General features: G+C 47.2%; 1 protein-coding gene across 1 annotated transcript in view; it reads left to right on the forward strand.

Annotated features, from left to right (window-relative positions):
• The window catches only part of AIFM3 (apoptosis inducing factor mitochondria associated 3), an 82451-nt gene that overhangs the window by 37767 nt on the left and 21156 nt on the right, over positions 1–23528 (forward strand). Inside the window, exons 8-14 of the mRNA XM_044990342.1 lie at positions 456–568; positions 5538–5624; positions 10851–10942; positions 18083–18213; positions 20500–20615; positions 21096–21167; positions 22186–22249. Of these exons, the coding sequence (XP_044846277.1) occupies positions 456–568; positions 5538–5624; positions 10851–10942; positions 18083–18213; positions 20500–20615; positions 21096–21167; positions 22186–22249 (675 nt within the window). The remainder of the gene's footprint in view (positions 1–455; positions 569–5537; positions 5625–10850; positions 10943–18082; positions 18214–20499; positions 20616–21095; positions 21168–22185; positions 22250–23528) is intronic.

Genomic DNA, 23528 nt, shown 5'->3' on the forward strand with positions numbered 1-23528 from the left:
AAAGCTGCAAGTATATGCCCAGAGCTGGTTCTAGGGTGACCAGACAGCAAGTGTGAAAAATTGGAACAGGGGGTGGGGGGTAATAGGAGCCTATATAAGAAAAAGACCCAAAAATTGGGACTGTCCCTATAAAATCGGGACATCTGGTCACCCGAGCTGGTTCAGTACTGTTTGGCCAAAACATTGTTCGGCATATGTTGCCATGGCATGACTATGTAATAGAACAAGGACCGTTTGTGGTATTGATTATCTCTGGAGCTAGTCAAATCCTAGGCCAGATTTTACAGTTTACATTTTTATTTATTTATTTATTTATTCATAGCAAAAGAAATGAAGGGCTAGATTCACCAAAAAAAGGTGTGAGAGATTATGGAGCCCTCTTCTAGATGGATGCTAAACTTTTCATTTGCTAAATAAAATACACATGTAGCAATTACTGGCCTTCTGTCTCTTAGGTGCTGCTGGATTAGTTTGTGCAGAGACCTTAAGACAGGAAGGTTTCTCCGACAGGATCGTCATGTGCACAATGGACAGACACTTACCCTATGACCGACCCAAGCTAAGTAAGGTTTGTATCATCCAGAATGTTTCATATTCTTACCGAACAGCTACTGGGCTCCCCTCTCGGAGTGTTTCTTTCACTGAACAGTGGGTGTCTGAGGTCACTAGAAACTTTGCCAGCTTTGTCCTTTTGTTGCACTGAGGCATTGTCGATAAACTTAATTCCAGGGACTTCTGGAGTTTGTCACCCTTTTAGTGTGTGTTTTCGGAGGCAAACCCATGAACCCTCCTCTTGCCTCATATAACATCATCTAAGACCAATAATGGAAGGAGCCTGATGAAAGCTGGGACCGAGATTTCCCAATGTACGTGCTCTATGTCAAGTCCATAATTAGGTATCTAAATAAGTGGCCTCATGTTCATAAGTACTGAGTAGCTCTCAGCTCCCATTAAAACCAGAGAGAGCAACTGGCTACTCAGCACTTATGCATAGTCAGGTGAGCTAGGTCTCAGATTACATAACCTGTGTTAGAAAATCTTGGCTGGGGACATTGTCCCAACATTATTCAATCTTCTTCTTCTTTCATGTGACTGGTGTAGAGCAATAACTACAAATTCACCTGATGTTGATCGAGCCAAATGGCTGTTTCAGGAGTAGCAGAATTTATTGCAGTGATGCATCTTTTACTAAATATACGGGCACCTTTTGTTTCATTTTGGCCTCTTGTTTCTTCTTTTGCTTGAAGTTTCTTTTCTGCAAACAACTGAGGATATTAAATACAAACCCTATGTTCAACTTTCAATCATAGCACTGCCCCATCTGCATAAAAATGAGGAAATTGTAAATATTCCCAAAGCAAATCCATATACAAGGAGAATTGGGTTTAATCTTTATATTGTTACCTTTAATTCTTTAATATATTCCTAGGCAGAAATCTTTACAATGAAGTGAAGGTTGTAAGCATAAATTATTTAAAAAAAAATGACATTCACGGTACCATATTTCTTTCACACAAAGTTAAAGTGGACTCGTTAGTGATACACCCTTCCAGAACAGGGAGGATGGGTAACGTTTAATCTCTGGAAAGCAGAAAATAAAGAGATAAGTGAAGAAAAATGTAAACCTCTGGAAACCAGAGAACACAGAGCTAGAAATGTCTCCCACCCCGACACAACCTTAACTCTGCTCCTCTGGAGCTGGCATTAGGCACTGGGACAAAAACTGACCTATCACTAAAAACCTGCCACCCATCCAAGCAGAGGCTCAGCTCAGCTCACTCTGTGTATGGGGCTCTTCACCCTCCGTACTCCCCGGTGTGTACTTCAGGAGGTGAGGGCAGCCTTGTCACCCGCCTCTCGAGCTTACCTCGAGCAGGTCCTGAGGGAGGGTGCTCCTCGCCCACCCCGCACCACGGGCCCTCTGGATCTTTTCATCGATCCCCTGTCCCGTGAGCCTCCCTGGCTGCCCCGCCCTGCTATCTCAAACCAGCTGCGTGACCTGCAGCCAGTTCACTTTTGAACCACGCCAAGGGCACATCTGTACATGCTTGTGCTCCAGACTCCATTTCCTCACCCTCGTGTCCTGCCCCAATACCAAGTGATGGGACCTAATGTCATCTGTCGAGGGTGAGGAACCGTGGGGGCCAGCCTATATTCCATCCTAGTCCCGCGGCCCACCAGGGGTATTGGCTGGTGGCTCCTGTGAGCACGGGCATGTATTGGGTGCGGTTCACTCCTGTCCTTTCTGCGGCATGAGGGAGACCCTGATGCACATTTACCGTAAGGGCGCCAGGTTGCAGCCCCTTTTCTGGCTCCTCTTGGACCTACTTTTACGTTTTTGGCTGCATTTCTCCCCCCACCTCCATATCTATCACGCCCTGTCCGTGGCCCCACAAAGTTGCAGGACCTCCCAGTTAACTTCTTCCTAGCGATGGCCAAGGTGGCTGTCTGTAGCCCCAGGGAGAGGATGTTGGCTGAGGGGTTCTCTGCGACTGTGGGGCCTATTTCCGATCCTCACTCTGTTCATGCATCTGGGCAGAGCTCCTCTGGGCAGCATCCCCTGAATCCCTTGACGCCTTTGAGGAGCAGTGGGCCCTGTCCGGGGTTCTCTGCTCAGTGTCCCCGTCAGGTTTCCTTTTTTTGACTCTTTGACCTTCACACCCGTCCTTGTTATTTTTTCCGTTGTCCCTGGTAATTATGTGAGTTTTCCGGGCTCTGTGGATCCTCCCCATAGGCTGGGGGAGGGTTCTTTAGCCGTGGGCAGCTTGCGCCCACCCAGCTTTCTGGAACCCTATAGGATCCAAGCAGAGGACACTGCAGGGTTTGTGTGTGTGCTCGGCTGACATCACCCTGTCAGAGCCGGGAGGGGGAGGGGAGGGTGTTACGTTGTGCTGTGCTGAGTCCAAAAGAGATTGAGCTGCTGGAGCCTGTCACTAGAAGGCAGGTTTTCTAATCCCTTGATCATTCTCGCAGCTCTTCTCTGAACTCTCTCAACATCCTTCTGGACTTGTGGGCAGAGCCGGGGAGCCTGGGCCCCTCCACCTGCTCGGAGGGGGCCTGAGAGCAGCCCCCAGTCCATGTTCCTACCCCCCCCAGACCCTCCGCCCAGGGCAGAGGGTCCACGGCTCCCCACTGCTGCCTGCGTGGCTCTTACCCTGACCCGGCTCCAGCTTCTGGCCTGGCCAAGGGGGTGGGATCTTGGGGGCCGAAGAGCTGCAGCCAGGCTGTGGTAAGAGCCATCTGGGAAGCCACAGAGTCTCCATCTGCCCTGGATGGGGGGGGGCAGGGAGTGGGGACACAGGCCAGGGACTGGTCTCGAGCCCCCTGCCTCTGGGCAGGGGGAGGGTCCGCAGCTCCCCACAGCTGCCCAGGCTCCTGGGGCCATTCTTACCCAGGCCAGGCTCCAGCTTCTGGCCTGGCTGGAGCGGGGGAGGAGGAGGGCCATGGTCCCTTGCCCCTCCCAACCCCCCCGTTCCAGCGCCCTTGCTTGTGGGCACCAGAACTGGATACAGTATTTCATCAGCAATCGCACCAGTGCCAAATACAGAAAATAACCTCTCTGCTCCTACTCGAGATTCCCCTCTTTACGAATACCAGGATTACGTTAGCTCCTTTGGCCACGGCGTCACACTGGGAGTTCATGTTCACTTGATTCTCCACCACAACCCCCCAATCTGTTTCGGAATCACTGCTTCCCAGGACAGAGTCCCCCATCCTGTAAGTACGGCCGGCATGCTTTGTTCCCAGATCTATACAGTAGCTGTATTTCAATACATGTTGGTTGCTTATGTCCAGTTTACCAAACAGTCCAGATTGCTCTGTATCAGTGACCTGTTCTCTTCATTATTCACCCACCTTCCAGTTTTTGTATCATCTGCAAACTTTATCAGTGATGATTGTATGTTTCCTTCCAGGTTATTAATAAAGATGTTAAATAGCATAGGCCCAAGAACTGATCCCTACAGAACCGCAATAGAAACAGACCCACTCTATGATGATTCCCCATTTACAATTACATTTTGAGACCTATGTTAGCCAGTTTTTAATTCATTTAATATGAGCCCTGTTAATTTTATATTGTTCTAGTCTTTTAATCAAAATGTTGTGCAGGAACAAATCAAATAGACTCATAGACTTTAAGGTTAGAAGGGACCATCATGATCATCTAGTCTGACCTCCTGCACGTCACAGGCCACAGAACCTCATCCACCCACTCCTGTAATAGACTCCTCACCTCTGGCTGAGTGACTGAAGTCCTCACATTATGGTTTAAAGACTTCAAGTTACGGAGAATTCATTATTTACACTAGTTTAGGCCTGCAAGTGACCCATGCCCCATGTTGCAGAGGAAGGTGAAAACCCCCCAGGGTCTCTGCCAATCTGGCCTGAGAGAAAATTCCTTCCAGACCCCAAATATGGTGATCAGCTAGACCCTGAGCATGTGGGTAAGATCCACCAGCCAGACACCTGGGAAAGAATTCTATGTAGTAACTCAGAACCCACCCCATCTAGTGTCCCATCTCCAGCAACGGGGGATTTTTGCTACTGGCAGTTGCCAATGGGCCACATGTCAATAAGTTTCTATGGCATTCCTGCGGTTGAACATCTGCTGATGTTCCTAACTTAAAATATCTAAAGCTGGTATAAGCTAGCATTTTGCTGTCAACTCTCAGCAATTTAGCAACATTTACTTATAACATCACTTTATCTTATGACATCTTGTAATACAAGGTCACGTATACGTTAGTTACTTGTGTCCAGATTTCAAGCCTTTGGCCTTAGTTAGTGTGTAAGTTATTGCCTTACGGGCTTGGGACATGTACGCTTTTGTGTTACTGCCTTAATTCATACTTATTCCTTACCTATGTGTATGTATGTTTGTATCACTGGCTACAAATTGACTACAACCCAGTGAAATTACTAGGCATCAGGTTTAATACAAAGGGGAGGAAATACTCTTTCTCGCAATGCACAATGTATCTGTGGAACTCATTGCCAGGGGATGTTGTGAAGGTCAAAAGTATCACTAGGTTCAAAAAAGAACTAGATAAGGGGTTGTGTTTTGACTTTTGCCAGGACATTTGCTCCTAAATAAGTTGGGTGCTCTTGAAAATTCTGCAGTTATCAGTGGATAACTCATCCTCGTTCCCAAAGTAACCATTTTCTTGGCCCCTTTGTCTGTCTCTGTGCTCTTCCATGCTATGGCTTTTGAACTTCCACTTTACAGCTATTCAAAAGCCTTCCCTGCCTGTCTTTCTCAGTAGGTCCATTCTTGTACTGCAGTGTGAGTTAATATAAAAGGAATTAAGGCCCAATACCAAGTCCATTCAAGTCAATGGAGATCCTTCCCTTAGCCCTGGTCACCTGCAGAGATTTCCTGTGTACCAGGTTACGGCAAGGACAGGTTTCAGGCTATCACTGAAAAGCACTGGGAAAAAGGCTCTTACACATGTGTAAAGGATGTAACTGGGAATTCACACACGTCTCTCACACTGTGAACTGTGTAATTGACAGCAAAATTGCCTTTTTTGTTGCAGTCAATGGATTCCCACTTAGATCAGATCACCTTGCGCCCTAAGGAATTCTTCCGTACAAATGACATTGAGGTCCTGACAGAAACACAGGTAAGGAGCACAAGATTTGCATGGTGCAGTCATACAAAATAGCGTACAGTGTACATCTCGGGACTTCGGTCTCGAACACAGAGACTGGATGTGGCTAGAAAAAGCCAACGCTAGCTTCGCTAGCTGGCACTGTCAAATTGCCTCTACAGAAATATTACCAAAAGCTGCATCAAAGCCCTCACTTCATAACAGGATCCCAGCTGGATGTCGCTACTCGAAGCTGCTGTGAGCTTGGCTAGCAAATAGCTACAAGATGGACGTTCACTGCGGCTGTTCTCGCACTGAACATGCTCAGTGGAACCCCAGTTCCTCTGGCCCACATTTAAATGCCTAACTCCCATTGAGAGGTGGGGCTTAGGCTTAGGCCCCACCCTCTTCTTGGCATTTCCTATTGGCTGGTTTATGTGGCTGTCTGCTCAGCAAGCTGGCTTTTGTAGCTCCCGGTCTTAGCACCGAACTGTCCCTGTGCATTGTGTAGCGAGCCTGAGCCTCTCACTGTGGATTCCGCTATGGGGCAGGGTGCCTAAATGTTAGGCATTGCAATGCAGTTACCCCCATATGGATCTAGCCCCAGGGGTCTCCCAATTCGCAGGGGAACGTACTGGACTCTGACAGCTGGCCTAACTCGCTTTAATTTAGCAGCGATTGTTCAAAAGCATCTCTCTCCTGACAGCACCGGGCTCTCTTCACTACCTCAGGTGACCTTTGGGGATTTAAGGAAGGGCAACTAAAATGATGCAAGGTCTGCACAGATGGAGAGAAATTAAGACAACTGACAGCAAGACTTGGAAGACCCAATACTGGGGGGGCAGGGGGAAATCCCTTAAAACTAAAGCAGTAAAAGCACTTTGTGGAGAAAGCGAATGCAGCTACTGTCCAAAAGGAGAGGGTAGGGGATTAGTGAATACATCTTTCTAGGCTCAGCAAAGAGTTGCCACTTCCTTTAAGTAAGAGGTACCCGATTAATTGAATTAACTGGCTTTAACGAGATGACAAGTGATACACATCTTGATTAAACAAACGAATGGGGAGTGTGTTGAGATAGAAAACTCTGCAATAAAATAGATAGGAAACATCGGAGATACCTAGCTGTAGAACTGCAAGTTTCTGCAGCAGCCAAGTTTGAAATCTCAGTTAGAAGCCAGGAGAACAGATCTCAAGAGCCTTTGAAAGGCATGTACTTGCTATTTTATTACACCAGTCCTGCAGCTGAGCCAGCTCTTGTTTCTCACTAGTGGAGACAGGAGCCTAGAAATAAAATGTTTATTTGTGAATGGTTCCAGCTAAAACCATGGCAAAAATACCAAACTGACCCCTGAGCTACAACAGGTTCATCGATCCCAAGGCCAGAAGGGACCAAACTAGTCTGACCTCCTACATAACACAGGCCAGAGAACTGCCCCAAAATCACTCCTAGAGCAGGTCACTTAGGGAAAAAAATCCAACCTTGATTTAAAAATGATCAGTGATGGAAAAGCCACCATGACCCTTGGTAAATGGTTCCAGTGGTTAATTACTCTCATCATTAGAAATTTACCCCTTATTTCCAGTCTGAATTTGTCTAGCTTCAGCTTCCAGCCACTGGATCATGTTATACTTTTCTCTGCTAGAGTGAAGACCCCATTGTTAAATATTTGTTTCCCACGTAGATACTGATAGACTGTAATCAAACCACCCCTTAACTCCCTCTTTGCTAAGCTGAGTAGAATGAACTCTTTGAATAAGTCACTATAAGGCAGGATTTCGAATCCTTTAATCATTCATGTGGCTCTTCTCCCAACCCTCTCCAATTTATCAACTTCCTCCTTGAATTGTGGGCACCAGAACTGGGCAGAGTGTTCCAGCAGTGGTCTCACCAGTGCCAAATCTCTCTTCTCCTCCTTGTGAGTCCCCTGTTCACGCATCTCAGATCGCATTCACTCTTTTGGCCGCAACATCGCACTGGGAGCTCATGTTCAGTTGATTATCCACCATGACCCCCAAGTCTCTTTCAGAGTCACTGCCTCCCAGGACAGAGTCCCCCATCTCGCCAGACAGCTGATGGGTGGGTGGCTGGTGGGTGCTGAGCACCCACAATTTTTTTTCTGTGGGTGCTCCATTCCTGGAGCACCTACAGAGTCAACGCCTGTGCTGCTATTAGCCCTCACATATATGTCCCCCTTCTCCTCCATGGAAGTTAGTGCAGCCTTGGCCCATGGAGCTGCCATAAAAGTAGGGGAGTCCAGGGCGTGATCCCTGTGGATGGAGGGGCACTGATGTGGTCTTTACCTCCCCCAGCTCACCGTTACCGGGAGAAGGAGAACTTCCTCCCGGCTGGCAGTTCTATTCTGGAGCTGTCTGTGGTCCTTCAAGGATTCCCACCCAGCTGCCCAGACCTGCCCTGGACTTCCCAGGCTTGGGGAAGCTTTGTGCAACGTGCTCCTCATGGGCCCAGGGGTGGGAGGCTGCTGGATAGGCGGAGGGATCACACAGCTCTGAAGCCATTGCACAGGGCCCCTTCAGCAGAGTCCTTGTTCTCTGCTCAGGATGCAGATAGTACTCCACAGCCAGACTCGGGCTGAGCCGCAGAGCAATATGCTGCAGCGGAGTCCACTGGGGCAAGATTTGTCTAGAACTGTCTCCAAAAAGCAATCCAGTGTGCTGGCAGGACATGTTCTCGCCAAGCTAGATGGCTGTTGCTCATGGCTGTCACCCTGCAGGAGTTAGGCGCTGAGCACTGCCGCTCCATGCATTGCAATAAGAATTACCCAGCACCTCGAGGAACTCGACCCTGACTTAGGCTCTTCCACTCAAGACTGGTTGTATTATTTTACCAAGGAGACCAGTTAGACATACAGGGACCCAACTTCCTTCTTTTATCAGCCAGTTTCTCAAGTTCTCCTAAATTGCTTGTGGTTTTTCCAGAGTCAGTGTCAGGGATACAATAAAGCCATGAACTATTGTCTTAATACACTTGGAGGCAACTTATCCTGGCTCTCTTGTACATCTAGATTTTCTAACCGTTGCCTGGCTTGCTTTTTGTCAAGTTATTTTTACAGACTCCTGCTTCCTACCTGTTCACGTTTCCTTTCTCGGCCCCTTTGCTGGCCACCTTAGTACGGTCAGCGAGTGACGCGGCGCTGCTGAGTGCCGGGGTGCTGGTAGGCCCACAAGATGCTTGGACAGCTCGTTCCCCGTGGCACTGGGTAGAGGAGACAAAACAGGGAAACCAAAATGTATGTTGGGCATAAACCTGGGCCAGGAACTTTATTATTCTCTTTATGTGTATTACGGTGGCGCTCCAAGGCCCCAGCCCAGGATCGGGGTTGCATTGGTCTAGGTGTTGTGTACACAAGTTTAAAAGACAGATCATCACTACCCCAGACGGCTCACCTCTAACACCAGACCCACTGCTTTTCCCTTGTATTAATTCTCAGCATGCTGGGCTCCTGTTCTTCACTTCCTGCTGTTTAATGTGAGGCCAGTAGCTTATAAAGTTGCCACCATCCACAGCGTAATTTAGGATGCAGCCCTGACTCTACTCTTATCACCAAAAACCTGGTTGCACGACCCTGCAGGACGGGTGCTGGCTTAGCTGCCACTTGATCATAGACAATGCAGCTCATGCTAAGGAACAACTGACCAAGGGTCAGGGTGGACTCTCCATCACTGACCGGTTTTAAATTAAGACTGGCCGTTTTGCTAAAAGATCCACGCTAGGAATTATTCGGGGGCAGTTCTCTGGCCTCTGTTCTGCAGGGGTCAGACTAATGATTACCATGGTCCCTTCAGGGCCCTGGTGCTATGAATCTAGAAGGGGTGTTCGAGGAAGTGGTGTTGCTGTGCCACTTCCATCTGCTGCCTCAAACGCAGATTTCCTGCTGCGTTGGGTGTGTGTGTGTGTGTGTGTGTGTGAGAGAGAGAGAGAGAGAGCTGAGATGGGATTAAGGCAGAGCTAGTGTTACAGCAGAAGTTGCCCTGCTGCACCAGGTTCCTGTCTGTGGTCACCCTGGAATTGTCAAGGTTCTTTCCTCTTGGTATCTTTCACGTGCACACGGACGATCATGATGATTCTTGCAGGACAGCTCAGGATTTAATGGCTTGGCTGCTGTGGGGGAGGCCGAGGGTGAAGACCCTGCTCGTGAGAACCAGTCCAAACCAAAACCAATGGGGCTGGTTTTTCCACTCCCAGCTACTAGTCCCAGCTGGGCTGCGCAGGGACAGGACTTCCCCTTCCCCTGAATGGCTGTACTCAGGGAGGAGATCAGACCCACTTCTGGGTACTGTCCCCGGCAGAAGTGAGGGTGGCAATCCTGTAACCCCCCCTACAACAGCTTTGTGACACCCCACCCCCCTGCCATGGCTCCTTTTTGGATCAGGACCCCCACGATTACAACACCATGAAATTTCAGATATAAACATCTGAAAACGTAAGACTGACTAATTAAAAAACCCCGTGACCGTGAAATTGACCAAAATGGACCATGAATTTGGCAGGGCCCTAGGATGGTGAAGAGCCTATGGTGAGTGCCTTCTCAGTGCACTAATCAATACTACAGACAGCTCTAGGCACATGCCTTTCGCCTAGGGTGACCAGACAACATGTGTGAAAAATCGGAACCGTGTGTGTGTGTGTGGGGGGGTGTAATAGGAGCCTATATAAGAAAAAGGCCCAAATATCAGGACTGTCCCTATCAAATCGGGACATCTGGTCACCCTACTTCAGCCACAGAAAACTGGTACACTTAAATAAGGGTGGTAATTTCCTCAAACTGTTGGCTAGGGAATGAGAGGTTGTCACAGCCATGGTCGCCAATGTCTATTAAAATTAAACATTGAACGACACATAGCGCTGAAACAAGTGCCCATTTTAGAGCTGCCCAAGGCTGGAATAACAAGTAGTGCTGCAGGCAAGTCTGTCTGACCTGCCTGGAGACTCCTGTCCAGAACTCCTCCAGTCTCAGCCTCCTTTGCTTTCACCAGTACTAATCTCGCCCTGATTTTTTTTTGAGCAACAAACGAATTCACGCTGAAAACCAAATAAATGAATTGGTTGCACGAGCTAATGCGATGTGATCCATGGAAAACTCAGCCCAGAGCACCAGGCGAGGCTGCTAGCGTGCTCTGAGATGAGACCAGCCCTTTGCCCTAGTACCTTCCAGGCTATTCCACTCGGGGCGAAACCCTTTGCTATCTCAATAAGCATCTCAGATTTTGCCCGGTAACGTTATTCAGAACTGATTGCAGGTTGCGGCTGTGGACATCAAGAACAAGATAGCGGTGTTCAAGGATGGATTTAAGATGGACTATAACAAACTGCTGATAGCAACCGGAAACACGTAAGCTACGAACAAACGTAATCCACCCCAAGACAAATTCTACTCCTACGAGAACGTAAGGAGCTTGTGCCTAGGGAGAAAGACCTAGACTCACAAAGTTACTTGGGCATCAAACCCACACATTTAGGGCCTAAATCTCACTTTCCATCTCCATTGTGACCCACAAAACTCCCACTGAACCTTGTAGGTGCCTCAACTCACTAGGCACCTACATTTTTTCCAGTAAAAAAATGATCTTGATGCACATTTCTGCCTCTGAGCAGGCACAAGCTGCCTCCCTCTAGGTGTTTTGAGGCCTATCTCCCACCTGAGCCCCAGAGCAATTCGTGAACTGGGAGCAGATAAGCATTTGGCCCCCGTATATGTGTGCAGGCCCGGTCAGGTAGGTGTGCTCAGGGCATGCCTCCCAGATTGTGTCCCTCAGGGGAGTTGGCACAACAGCCAGTGAGAGGGGCAGGGAAGGAGGAGCTCCCCAGCTCTTAGCCCAGTGATTAGGGCATTCACCTGGGATGTGAGACCCCCCCCAGCTCAAGTCTCCCCCCAGCCTGATGAGAAGGAATTTGAACAGGGATCTGCCACTTTTCAGGTGTGTGCTCCAACCACTGGCTTATGGGCTACTCGCTTGTGGGGCTCCCAGACTCTCTCCCGCTGAAGCTGTGCTGCTGTGGAGAAACCATTAAAGAATCATTGGTGCAGGGAGACTGGAGCCTGGCTTTCCCACAGCCTGGGTGATGTACTAGCTATCAGGAGAGTGAGTCTGTCTGTCTCTCTCTGGCCCAATGAGGAAGCATCTTCCTCTTCCCAAAACTTTCCAGAGGCAGCTAACTCCAAAGAGAGTTTACAGCTGAAATCACTAGCCTCCCAGCCGCCCCGACTCAGACATCTCTCTCCAGGAGAGGGGTGGGGCTTAGGACACCCCTCTGCTTGGCATCTCCCATTGGCTAACTTAGGCAACTCCCTGCCTAGCATGTTGGCTTTTGTGAACCGCAGTCTAAGGCACCTGTCTCTCCCCATTCAAAGATAGCCTGGGAGCCGAATTCAGACTTTGATTTTCTAAGTACCTCAAAATACCTTTGTGACTCTAGGTCAAGCAACCTAACATGGGAACTGACGTAAGCATTTGCATGGGAAAATTTTGTTTGCAAGAATATTTGCGAAAAAAGAAGGTGGGATTGTGTGGATCTATGAATCCTGGTCTGAATATATGTTCACATGACTAGCCATTCAGGCTGGAAAGGTTGGTGCTGCCAAACCTGAAACCTGTGTTTTGGAGCGATCCAACCAGGAAGCAAAACCAATATCATGTTACCAGTTAGGCAGCTGGAGTTGCTAACTGTGCATAGTGACTACCCAAGTCCTAATTGATGACCAATGCACAGGTTAAAATATTGTTCACGGAAACTATTTATGAATTATGAATAAATGTGTGTAACCAAAGTATCAGTGGGTAAATCATGAGCAGAGGGGGCAGGGGTTCAAACACATCTCCCACTGGCTAGCCTAGGTGGCTCCCTGCTCTAAGTTATGGGGCTAAAAGTTATGAGAGAGAAGTCCTCCCCCTGCTCCTCCCCAGGGCTTATTTAAAGGGCCGGGGCTCCCGCTGCCTCTACTGCCCTGGGCCCTTTAAATAGCTGCTGGAGCCCCGCTGCCAGAGCCCTGGGGTAGCAGCAGCAGCCGGGGGCTCTGGCAGTGTTTTAAAGGGCCCGGGGCGATAGCAGCAGCCGAGCCCTGGGCCCTTTAAGCTGCTGCTGGAGCCCTCAGCTGCCGCTGCTAGCCCAGTGGGGGAGGGGGAGGGCACTTACCGGTACAGGGCGGGCCGGGGCTGGCTCTTACCCCCCCATCTCTGCCTCTTCTGCCCGAGACCCCGCCCCCTCCAGGGGCCAGAGCAGGCCCCAACTCAGTCCCGTACTGGTAAGTCCCTATTTCTACGTTCACCCCTGCTAGTACGTGACTCAGTTCTGCTACATTTGTTGGTGTGTTCAATTCTCAGATTGCTTTTACTTCGTAAGGGCTCGAACTGATTCCATTGCTGTTTAATGTTTGTCCCAAAACACACGATTTGGGGTAGGCAGAAACCACACTTTTCTTTGTTTAGCTTCACTCTGGACGGACTGATTATGCTTGAACATCACTGAAGGTTTTGTTGTGGTCTTCCTTCAAAGTCCCATATATCAAAATATAATCCATGAAAACTACAACTCCATTTGTTCATTAACAGTTCTGCCATTTCTCTCTGGAAAATTTCAGATGCACTGGAAACCCCAAAGGGTAGTCTTCAAAAGCAAAATCTCCCAAAGGGTGTGATAAATTGAGTCAATTTACAACTCTTTGGCTAAAGGAAGTTTGCCAGAATCTGCTTGAGGAATCCAGCTCGGAGAAGACTAGCTCCTTTTGCTTTGGGGAGGAAGTCATCCAGTGTTGGAAGGAAAAATTTTTCTTTCACAGCTGCTTCATTAAGTCTTTTGGGGCCACACAGATTCATATTTTTCCATTATTCTTTATAATCGATATCACTGGGGCACACCACGCTGGTGGCTCAGGTTTTCTTGATAATGCCAATTTGTTCCAGTCTCTCTAATTCATTTTCCCCTTTATGAAGCAACAGGATAGGAATCCTGCAAGGTGTGTGTACACTACATGGTTCAGCATTTTCTCAAGTTTATTTGTGCTGGATCTCATTTCAAAAGTCCAGTATCATGACATTTTCTGTCAAGTTCTTTGGCCTTTCTTACTAAGGTTGCCACACTGCGGTTGAGAAGCCTTTTGGTCTTTGATCATTTGATCACATGCACTCTGAATGCATAGCGTTTGTCTTTGTAAGCTGTTTCTGTGGTGAGCTGGCCCATGCAGTTCAGAACATCTCTGGGACTACTCAAGGCCATGTCAGGTGACTTCAGCTCTGTGAAAGGTTGAAAGTGATTGCAGGTCCCTTCTGAGATGAGAGTTGTATCTGCTCCTGAGTCAGTTTTAAAGTAAATAGTCATTGCATGAATATTCAGTTTCACTTTTCAAACTCTGCCATCACACATGCTAGATCCCAGAAACAATGGCTCATGATTGTCTGTAATACGAATCAACTCCCTGACTGCTTTTGTATGGCAAAGAGCTGCAAAATGTTCATATTTTTTGCATTTATTTTCTATTGCATTTTTAGCTGGCTACACATATTGAGCTGTGAAATTTTCCACATCTTGTGCATTAGGTCTGAAATGCCTTATAGCTTCAAAGCTTTTATGGTAATGACTTTTAGCATTCATGTTGTCCATGTTTACAGTCTCCAAGTTTCAGGTTTTTCAGGTTGCTCCTGCCTTTTCTTCTGCTGTTTGACTAGTTCAGAGTGCTTTACTATCTACATAGCTATGGTAGTTTTAAGTTTGTCTTTTATTGTGGTTGCTGAGAGGTTCTTGTCAGTTAACCCAATAACCAGCCTGTCTCTGATACTTTCATGGTTTGTGTTCCCAAAATCACTTCTCAGCCAATGCATTGGGGGCTTTTATAAAAGATTCAAATTTTCTCTGTTCCTGAATTCTCTTGTGAAAACATGCTCTTTCATAAAACATATTTCTCCGAGGTATAAAGTATGCATCAAACATGGCCGAAACTCTTTTTCATAGTCATCTTTGTGACTCTTCAGTAAAGTCAAAGGATTTAAAGACATGCTCTAATGGTTTCTCCATAGCATAAATTAGAGGCGATACCTGGATATCTCCAGGGTCCTGGTAGAATTTTGTGGCAAGGTGAAATCTTGCAAAATGTTGCTTCCAGTCTGTCCATGATGAAGCTCCATCAAAGCTAATGTTCTCTGGAGCACTGAAGAGTGGTATGGTGATGAGATCTTTGTTTTGTGCCCTCTGTTTCTGCTCTCCTCTGGCACTTGCTTACTTCTGACACTATGTCATGTACACCTAGTACTCAGTACAAGCCTGACTGCTACTAGCACGTCAGGCTTCTGTGCCAGATAGAGACTCTCTACAAACCTTCCTTCCAGAGAGAGAGACACAGGATGTGTTCTCTATAAAATCCTTTCATGCACTGCCAGGAGGGAATGGCTGATGTGAGCTTAAGGTATGTAACACAGGGCAGCCACCTAGTGGCTAAACAGTATAATACAGTTTAGCATTCCAGTCTTAACTGTTGTGTTGCTTTCATGAGTAAAAGATTGCTCCTATCATAGGCACCAACTTCTCTTGGTGCCAGTGGGTGCTCAGCTCCCCCACCCCAACTCCACGCCTGCCCCACCCCCTCCTGCCCCTGCCCTGCCCCCATTCCAACCCCTTCCCCAAAGTCCCTGCCCCACCTCCGCCCCCTCCATGCCTCTATTGGACTCCTTCCCCAAATCCCTTCCCCAGCCCCACCTCTTCCCCTGAATATGCTGTGTTCCCGCTCCTCCCCGCTTCCTCCCAGAGCTTGTTACACTGCGAAACAGCTGTTTTGCAGCAGCAAGTGCTGGGAGGAGAAGCAGGGATGTGGCGTGCTCAGGGGAGGAGGTGGAGGTGAGCTGGGGTGGGGGGGCAGGGAGGGGAGCTTGGCTGCCGGTAGGTGCAGAGCACCCACCAATTTTTCCCCATGGGTGCTCCAGCCCCGAAGCACCCACGGAATCAGCCCCTATGGCTCCTATGAGTGTGTTTTGCAGAATTAGACCCTAATTCTGACCCTGGAAATAGGAGGACCCTGTTTCAGGATGAAATCAAATGTTGAAATACCAGAATTTTCTGGGACAGAAATACCATTTTCTGAACAGCTCTAGATCTGAATGTGCATCGAGAGCAGGGATATATATGTGACGTGACTAAGATCTGGAGGCTTGCCAGTAGATGTTATGGGCCTGAAAGTCACGATACAGAACCAAACCCTGTACTAGAAGGCATACCAGTAGACTTACCTTTCGCATGTATGTCCTTAACATTCCCCTTTCCTGGTTTGTGAGTATTTAAATGTACAATATTAACATTGCATTAACGTAGTTTCCTGCATATGATAGCGTTAGGTATGTATAGTAGCACAGTGGGACAATCCACACCAAGATATGTGGTCAAGATTGTACCCCCTGAAATTCACAGACATGCATAGATTTCCCTTTTCCCACCTCTGTGACACCATGCCCCAGCTCCCTGGGCCCCACATAACTCTTAAAATATTTTCCATACATACGTCCCGCAATAGCCCTGACCACCAGAAAGTTCTTAGCTTTCGGCAGAGACCCCAGATGCCCGGCCTTTGGTGAAACATCATGAAGATGGTGACTGTAGGGGACCCATGCCCATCTGGGCATGTCTTGGCATGCAGACTAGGAACTATGTACCCCTAGTCTGTTGCCAAACTGGGGCAGTTGGGTCATAACACCTAACCTAGGCTTTGTGAATCCCAGTGATTTTTTTCCAGGCACCTAAAAATTAGATGGGTGATACTCAGCATTGCCATGCCCAAGTTTCTTTGGGAATCTAATCCTAAATGTTTACATGTGACTATATTGTTTGAAAATACTTTAAAAATCCTTATATGTAAGTGCCTGGGTAAAATTGTCAAAAGCACCAAAGTTACATAAGAGCCTGAATCCCATTTTCAGATGTAATCAAAGCCCGTATCTGCCAAAGATTGCTTAGGGCTAGATCCACACAGAGACTTAAGTGTTGCAAAGCTGGGCACTGCAGTGCCTAATTTTTAGTTGCCTGCCATCCAGCGGACTCCTCAGACCTGAGTTAGGTGCTATGGCAAATGGCCAACGCTACTGTGGCTCCAGGTGCTCTGATTAACCTGTAGTGACCTCTCCTTAGTCCACAGGGAATAAGGCTCTGATCACCCTGGGGCTTACGTACCTCCCCTCTATCACAGCTCTGCTGCCCTCTGGCCCTGCTGCATCACGGTGCCCAGACTCCCTGTGCAATGCAGGGGGAGAGTTAGGGGCCTACGAATGGGGTTGGCAGACCCCAGCAAGCGGAATGGGGAGCCCCCTGAGCTAGCCCATTAGAAATGCAGAGAAGAGGGGTGGGGCCTAAACACAGGCCTTTGCCTAACTTTGGGCTGGAGGAAAGTGTCTGTCTCCTGTGGGGACTCGCAGCTGTGACCTTTTTCCTGGTACTAGGTGCCGGAGCCAGAACAGCCCTTTCTCATGGAAAACCCAGAGATAGAGTCAAAGGTCCAGTGGTTAGAGCACTCACATGAGCATACGGCGGGAGATCTGTTCTCAGACACTTGATGTGGAACAGGGACTTGAACGTGGGCATCCTACTTCCCAGGGCAGTGCCCAAATCACCAGTGTGGGGGGCTGTTTTGGGATGTCTCTTTCTCAATTTCTGTTCTGCTGTGTATAAGTAATGACACAGGCATTGCTGCAACATTGGGCCCCGGAATCTCACATTTCTCTAGTTGGTAATTATGATTCCAGCTTTTTTGGTACTGGAGATCATTTTGAAAACTGGACCCGCTGTCACTGAGGCAGGGTCCCGTGCCTGAGTCTGCAGAAAACCTGAAACAATAGTTCTAAAAGATGTGAACTGTTTCATTCATCTCAGCCAGGGTCCCTGGGGCAGCTGCAGTAGTGGACATTTTTTTCAAGGGGCCACCAGATTCAGCATTTCTGCTGTACAATTTGTTGTTTTGCTGCAGTGTGGCTCCAATCTCTGCCTCGCACCCCAGCACCATGCCCTTTGTCACTGGCACAGAGGGAGGGAACTGGTTCGGGCCTGGGTTACCGAGCCCCAGGCAGTCTGGAGAGCATAATGAAAACACCCATCTTCAGAAGTAACCTGCTGCCATCTCACTCCGATAGCAAGGGCAGGTCAATCTCAGTCATGAATACAAATGAATATGTTACATTAAATGGGACAAACCTTTATGAGAGAGAGAACCCCTCCTGCTTGAGCTCACCAGCCAATCAGTAACTGCTGGGGATCAGAAAACTTCCTCTGTCACCACCTCTATTACGGAGATTTTACATTTTATTTTAGAGATTGCAACAGCGGGTAGTGGCCAGTGTCAGAGCAGCAGGCTGGAAGATCACTTGCAGTTATATTAGTGTGTTGGTTTCTTGAGTCGCTCTGTGCAGCGCTTGCAGAGACATGTTTAGTAACAGAAAGGATGCAGCTCAGAAAACCACAACTGAAACCTGACCAATTCTTTTCCTACATGTGTGTTTTTCAGGCCCAAAGCCCTTAGCTGTAAAGGCAAAGAAGTTGAGAATGTTTTCAACATCCGAACCCCAGAAGATGCCAACCGGGTAGTGAAACTGGCCAGCAGCAAGAATGCAGTTATAGTGGGAGCCTCTTTCCTTGGTGAGATTTGGTCTTGGGCAGATCATCTCAAGAATCCCATTCAGGGGACCTTTGGGCAGAATTTTCCCTTTGAGACGTTATATTATAGATTTCTTTATAATTCCCCATTTTCCACATGGGTGGTTAACCATTGGAACAGTTTACCTAGGGAAATTGTGGAGTCTCGTCCCTTGAAATCTTTAAATCAAGATGTCTCTCTAAAAGATCTGCTCTAGCTCAGTCAGAAGTTATTAGACTGGATGCAGGAATCACTGGATGAAATTCGATGTCCTGTTTCATTCATGAGGTCAGACCTTAACATCTGTTAATCATATTTTTGACCTGTGCCTCGCCCTTGAATTTTCTTGTGATCTTTTTGGCCAGAATAATCTATTGTAGATCCTTAAAAGATGTAGCTGGTTCATGGAGCTAGTGATTTTTCTGGAACATTTTATTTTTGTATGCAGCCACATGACGTCCTTTAAATGAAAAATTCCCTTCTTATGACTCACTTGTGGCTATTGCTACTGGTAACATTCCATTCTCTTCAGGTTCTTATAAATACTTCTTGAATACCCACAGACAGAGGGGGTTACTCATTACAAATTAAGATGGATTTCATAAATAACAAAGATTGTCATCATGACTTCAGACATAATGGTCTTATAAGCAGGGGACTATCGAGTCGGAGTAGGGGATGAGATATTGCCTCTGCACAAAGCGCCAGTGAGACCAGCCCTGAAATACCATGTCCATTTGAAAGGAATGTTAATAACTGGAAAGAGTTCAGAGAAGTACTATGAGAGAGATTCACTGGCTGGAAAACATGCCTTACTGCAAGAGGCTATAGCAGCTCAAGCTGAGATTTGCAGTGACTTCTGCTCCTAACCTAACTAACGGTGGCATTGCTGAAAATCCCATCCCATCCTTGTCCAAGAGCAGGTTAAGAGGCGAGTTCATCACAGTCTAGAAGTACCTGCATGGAGAGAAGAATTTTGTAATCTAACCGATAACGGCATACCAAGATCCAAGGCTGGAATATGAAAGTAGACAAATTCAAATGGGAAATAAACGAAGCTGACCAGTCTATGGACTGCATGAACATATTGGATGCTTATTGTTTGGGTCAGTTTCCTGGTTTCAAGATGTAATCCATCCAGTCAGGAAGCAGAAACTATAACATGCAACCTTGGCGACCAATCACAAACTGCAAATAGTCAAAGCGAACAATTCACAGACAACCGATAGGTTGAAAATCTCTTGGCCAGGCTATTTGACAATGCTTCCAAATAACAAACACATTCCCAGACATTGGGATTGGTTCATGATTTTAAAAAAAGCTAAATTCACAATGAATCATACTTGCAATGTATAATTCAGTAAGCTTGACTATGATCCCAGCCACAGAATGTATGTTCCTCCTAGTTCTTCTATTCATAATGTTATGGTTTTAAATGTGGTAATATTTTTATCAGACCAACTTCTGTAGGTGAGAGAGATGAGTTTCGAGCTCCACAGAGCTCTTCAAGCTTGTGGAGTTCGACAGCTTGTCTATTTCAGCACAGAAGTTGATCCAATAAAAGATGTTACCTCACCCACCTTGTGTCTCTCATATCCTGGGACCAACACGGCTACAACACCACTGCAAACAGTGATGGTTCTCAGTGACCATTTGCTAAGTATATTACAGTGCATCACTTACTTCAGTCTTCAAAGCCTTTTTGTGGCTTCCTCCTTGTAAGAATGTCACAAATAAATAATTGGTCTTGTGGTTAAACACAGAAATGATCACTATGAAGCCCTTTAGAGAGTAGAAGGTTTCTGCCCACCCTATGAATACTCTTAGTATCCCAAAATAGCAATTCCAGTTCCCATCGCAGGGAATCAGGCTGCTTGAGGCAACCTGGGTCATGCTGAGCCACAATTATCATTATGCATACCAGCAGTAGTCCTCAAATTGCAGTCAGACCAGAGACCCCAGTATGGATCAGACCCTGACAGTGCTAGGAGGGAAGGGGTGACGTTACACACGTATAACAAAAAGATGGTCCCTGCCCCCTAGCGCTTACAATAGACTGAGAGAGCGGCTCACTAAGAAAACGTTCTTCATACCATCTGCAGTGTATCCTCATGCTGAGCCCATAGGCAGCTGCTCATGCCATGGCAGCTATTCCCAGCCCTGAAAGGGCGAATTGAAAGTTCTCACATCTCTAGCCGCCACCTGACAGCTCTTGAGTTCAGCTCCAGAGACCTCATTGAAGTGCAGGGGGTGGCGTGCGCTGTCTCTGACCTGCTTCTGTTCCCCAGGGATGGAGGTGGCAGCCTACCTGACGGAGAAGGCCCATTCCGTGTCTGTGGTTGAGCTGGAAGAAGTGCCTTTCAAGAAATTCTTTGGGGAGAAGGTTGGCCAAGCTCTCATGAAGGTGATTATGACTTACCAGACTTTCAGAGGATTATTTTGGATCAAACAAGGGAGTCAGTGACCCTGATTCCTGCTGTGCAGAGGACGGCTGCGTGTGTCTTACCTCCCTGCTGGCACTATCAGTTAATGGCATCATTGTGTTCGGTTTATTTGATGTATTAAATGTGCATGCAGTGTTCTGAAGCTATAAAGTGCTGCACAGTGGTTGACACCTAAAAGAAAACATTGGCCATGTCCTCCCATTGGCCTAACTGCAATATGCTCAAGTATTGTGTGTTCCTACACTGCAAAATTATGACACCCCACTGAGCAGGTGAGATGCAGAGATACTCAGAGAGCCCATTTCCAGTGCATCCTCGAGCCGAGTTGAGAGCTATAGCTCAAGAGGGAGGGAATGGGATTGTGGAGGAAAAGTCAGAGAAGCCAGAAGCTGGTGGCAGCTCCAGAGCATAAGGACTTTTGTCTCTCTCTCGTTGCACAGATGTTTGAAAACAACAGGGTGAAGTTCTACATGCAGACAGAAGTGTCTGAGCTGCGGGAGCAGGAGGGCAAGGTACAGCGGCTGGTGCTCCTCAGGAGCTGAGCGTTGCGGGGCTGAGGGAAGGGGATGGTGGGACAGACTGGCCTGACCTATGCATGAGTGTGTGGAAGGGCAGGGAGAGTATGAGGAGCTCAAAGGAGTGCAGGAACCGTTCCCAACCTGCAGCCCTAGGGGCACCTATCACTCCAAAGTGGGTAGAGAGAGCTGAGGAGGAGGCCAGGCCATGCCCCCCATCCCCACCTCCTCCCAGCACAGTCTGCGGAGTGAACTGGGTTCAAATTAAATATAGGGGTCACTACCAGCCTCTAGTAATGATGGGCTGAGGGATTCTCCTGTTTTTGGTGATTCCACACTGTACACTGCTGGGACAGGGTTTACCCTGTGACATCACTCAGAGGGCCCAAATGCCCGTTTTGCAGTCAGGATGCCTAGTCCATCCATTAATGAAATACTGCACGAGAAAAGTCAAGCACAGAGAAATTAGCAATGCCAGAATTCAAGTCACCCGTGCAATCCTAATTTGGCCCTCTTTGTGTGCATGTCCGGAGGAGTCCGGAGGTCTGTCTGTCAGAGGTGGGTTCGTTGCATTGCTGGTTCATTGCTTCTTCTCGTTTCTGTTCTATTAAATTTAAATTCTCTCACCATGCCCACCAGCACATCTCTGAGGGCAACACACATCTCAGCCCACTGGATTCTACTGTGGAGAGATTTCCATTATAGGGGTCTGGACAGCAATTAGGATCTAGGATGGTTGGTGAGCACCAGCCAAAGGGGAGGTTGGTGCGACATATATCACGCATTACCACTGTCATAAGAGACCAAGAAACCTGCACAGCTACAGGGTTTACATTAGGGAGCCAAGACCCAAGAGTGAGAATCCTGCAGGATGATCTCTTCATTGAAGCAGAATTACAATTGAGTCATTTTCTCTTATTTCATGAACAAGAGTGAGATTCCAACTCAGCTGGGTACTGCTAGGGTTTTTTTTTGTCCTTAAAGTAACCATGATTTTCATCTGTGTCCCCTAAAGCTTAAGGAAGTTGTCCTGAAGAGTGGGAAAGTCCTCCGTGCGGATGTCTGTGTCATCGGCATAGGTAAATGAACCCTGTTGTGCAAAGCTTCAGTGTTTGGCAACAGTATGGCTTCTGCTTCTCCAGACGGAGGGGAGAGCTTGTTAGCTTAGTCTGGTAGGGACCTCTTTGGTCATTGAGTCCAGCCCTTTGCAACCCATCAAATCGAACATCAACACCCAAACAAGGGGAACCTTTCCAGCTGTTGGTTAATTGATCCTTGCCAAAGAGATGTGAAGATAACAATGAGATATAGTATCTGAGCCAAAGTCCCTTGTCAGAACTGTGGTTAGGTAATAGATGTGGTCATAAAACTTACTGTTTCCCTCAACATTTTTCATTTGATTTTTGTTTTCCAGGAAAAAATTCATTTAATTTCAAATTGATCTTTTTATTTTGATTCGTTTTTTTCTTTACAACCTGATGTGGTAGAATGGATGACATGTAGAGTGGTTTTTTTCCTTTTTCTTCTCTATAACTTTCCAAAACATCTCCAGCATTGGAAGAGTCACCAGGTGACAGAGTCCATTTTCTTTTTTGCTGCCTGTTGACTTTTCCAAAGTTGGCGAAGTTTTGAAAAGTGAGAATGAAAAAAAGGAAAATAGAAAAAAAAAGGAAGAAAAGAAGGGGGAAAACTGTCTGTAATGCAGAGAAACAGAGGAGAGCCCACTTTGAACACGGTTGTGCTCATTTTAATGAGAGTTTGGTGCTTAGATACCATCACTTTTAAAATATTTGTGATAGAGAAACAGACTAAAACTATTTTCAAGCATTGATAAGACTCACCCAATTCAATGCCCATTGATCACACCCTTGTGAATTTTAAACTTGAAGTGCATTAAAACATGGTAATATTCCTTGTGTAGTATGTGGAATCCTATACATCTGTGGTTCTCAAACTTTTCCATAAGAAGATCCCCTGACCATTGTTCAAGGACTCCCACAAAACCCCTCTCTTGTTTAAGCAAGCAGTAACTATTGACATAATGTACTTGTGCGTCGTTTTGTACAGATTAGGCAGTCTACACAGCCTAGCTTTTATTTCCCATCTTTGATTTGCATTTTGTATTGATATGTTAAAAAGCTACAATCAAAAACATTTTCAGATTAAAAATCATGGCCGTTGCTTCGGGTGCTCTATTTATGGCCATGCTTCGGGTTCAGGGCGCTATGCCGCCTCCTTGTGCTCTCCTGGACAAAGCCTCAGTCCTGCAGTGCCCTCCATGCAGGTGACCCCTCTGCCCGTGTGGAACTCATTGCAGGAGGGGGACTTGAACGTACAAACCAGGCAAAGGTTAGAGGA

This window comes from Mauremys mutica, chromosome 16, assembly GCF_020497125.1.
Source record: "Mauremys mutica isolate MM-2020 ecotype Southern chromosome 16, ASM2049712v1, whole genome shotgun sequence".
Taxonomy (NCBI): Eukaryota; Metazoa; Chordata; order Testudines; family Geoemydidae; genus Mauremys; species Mauremys mutica.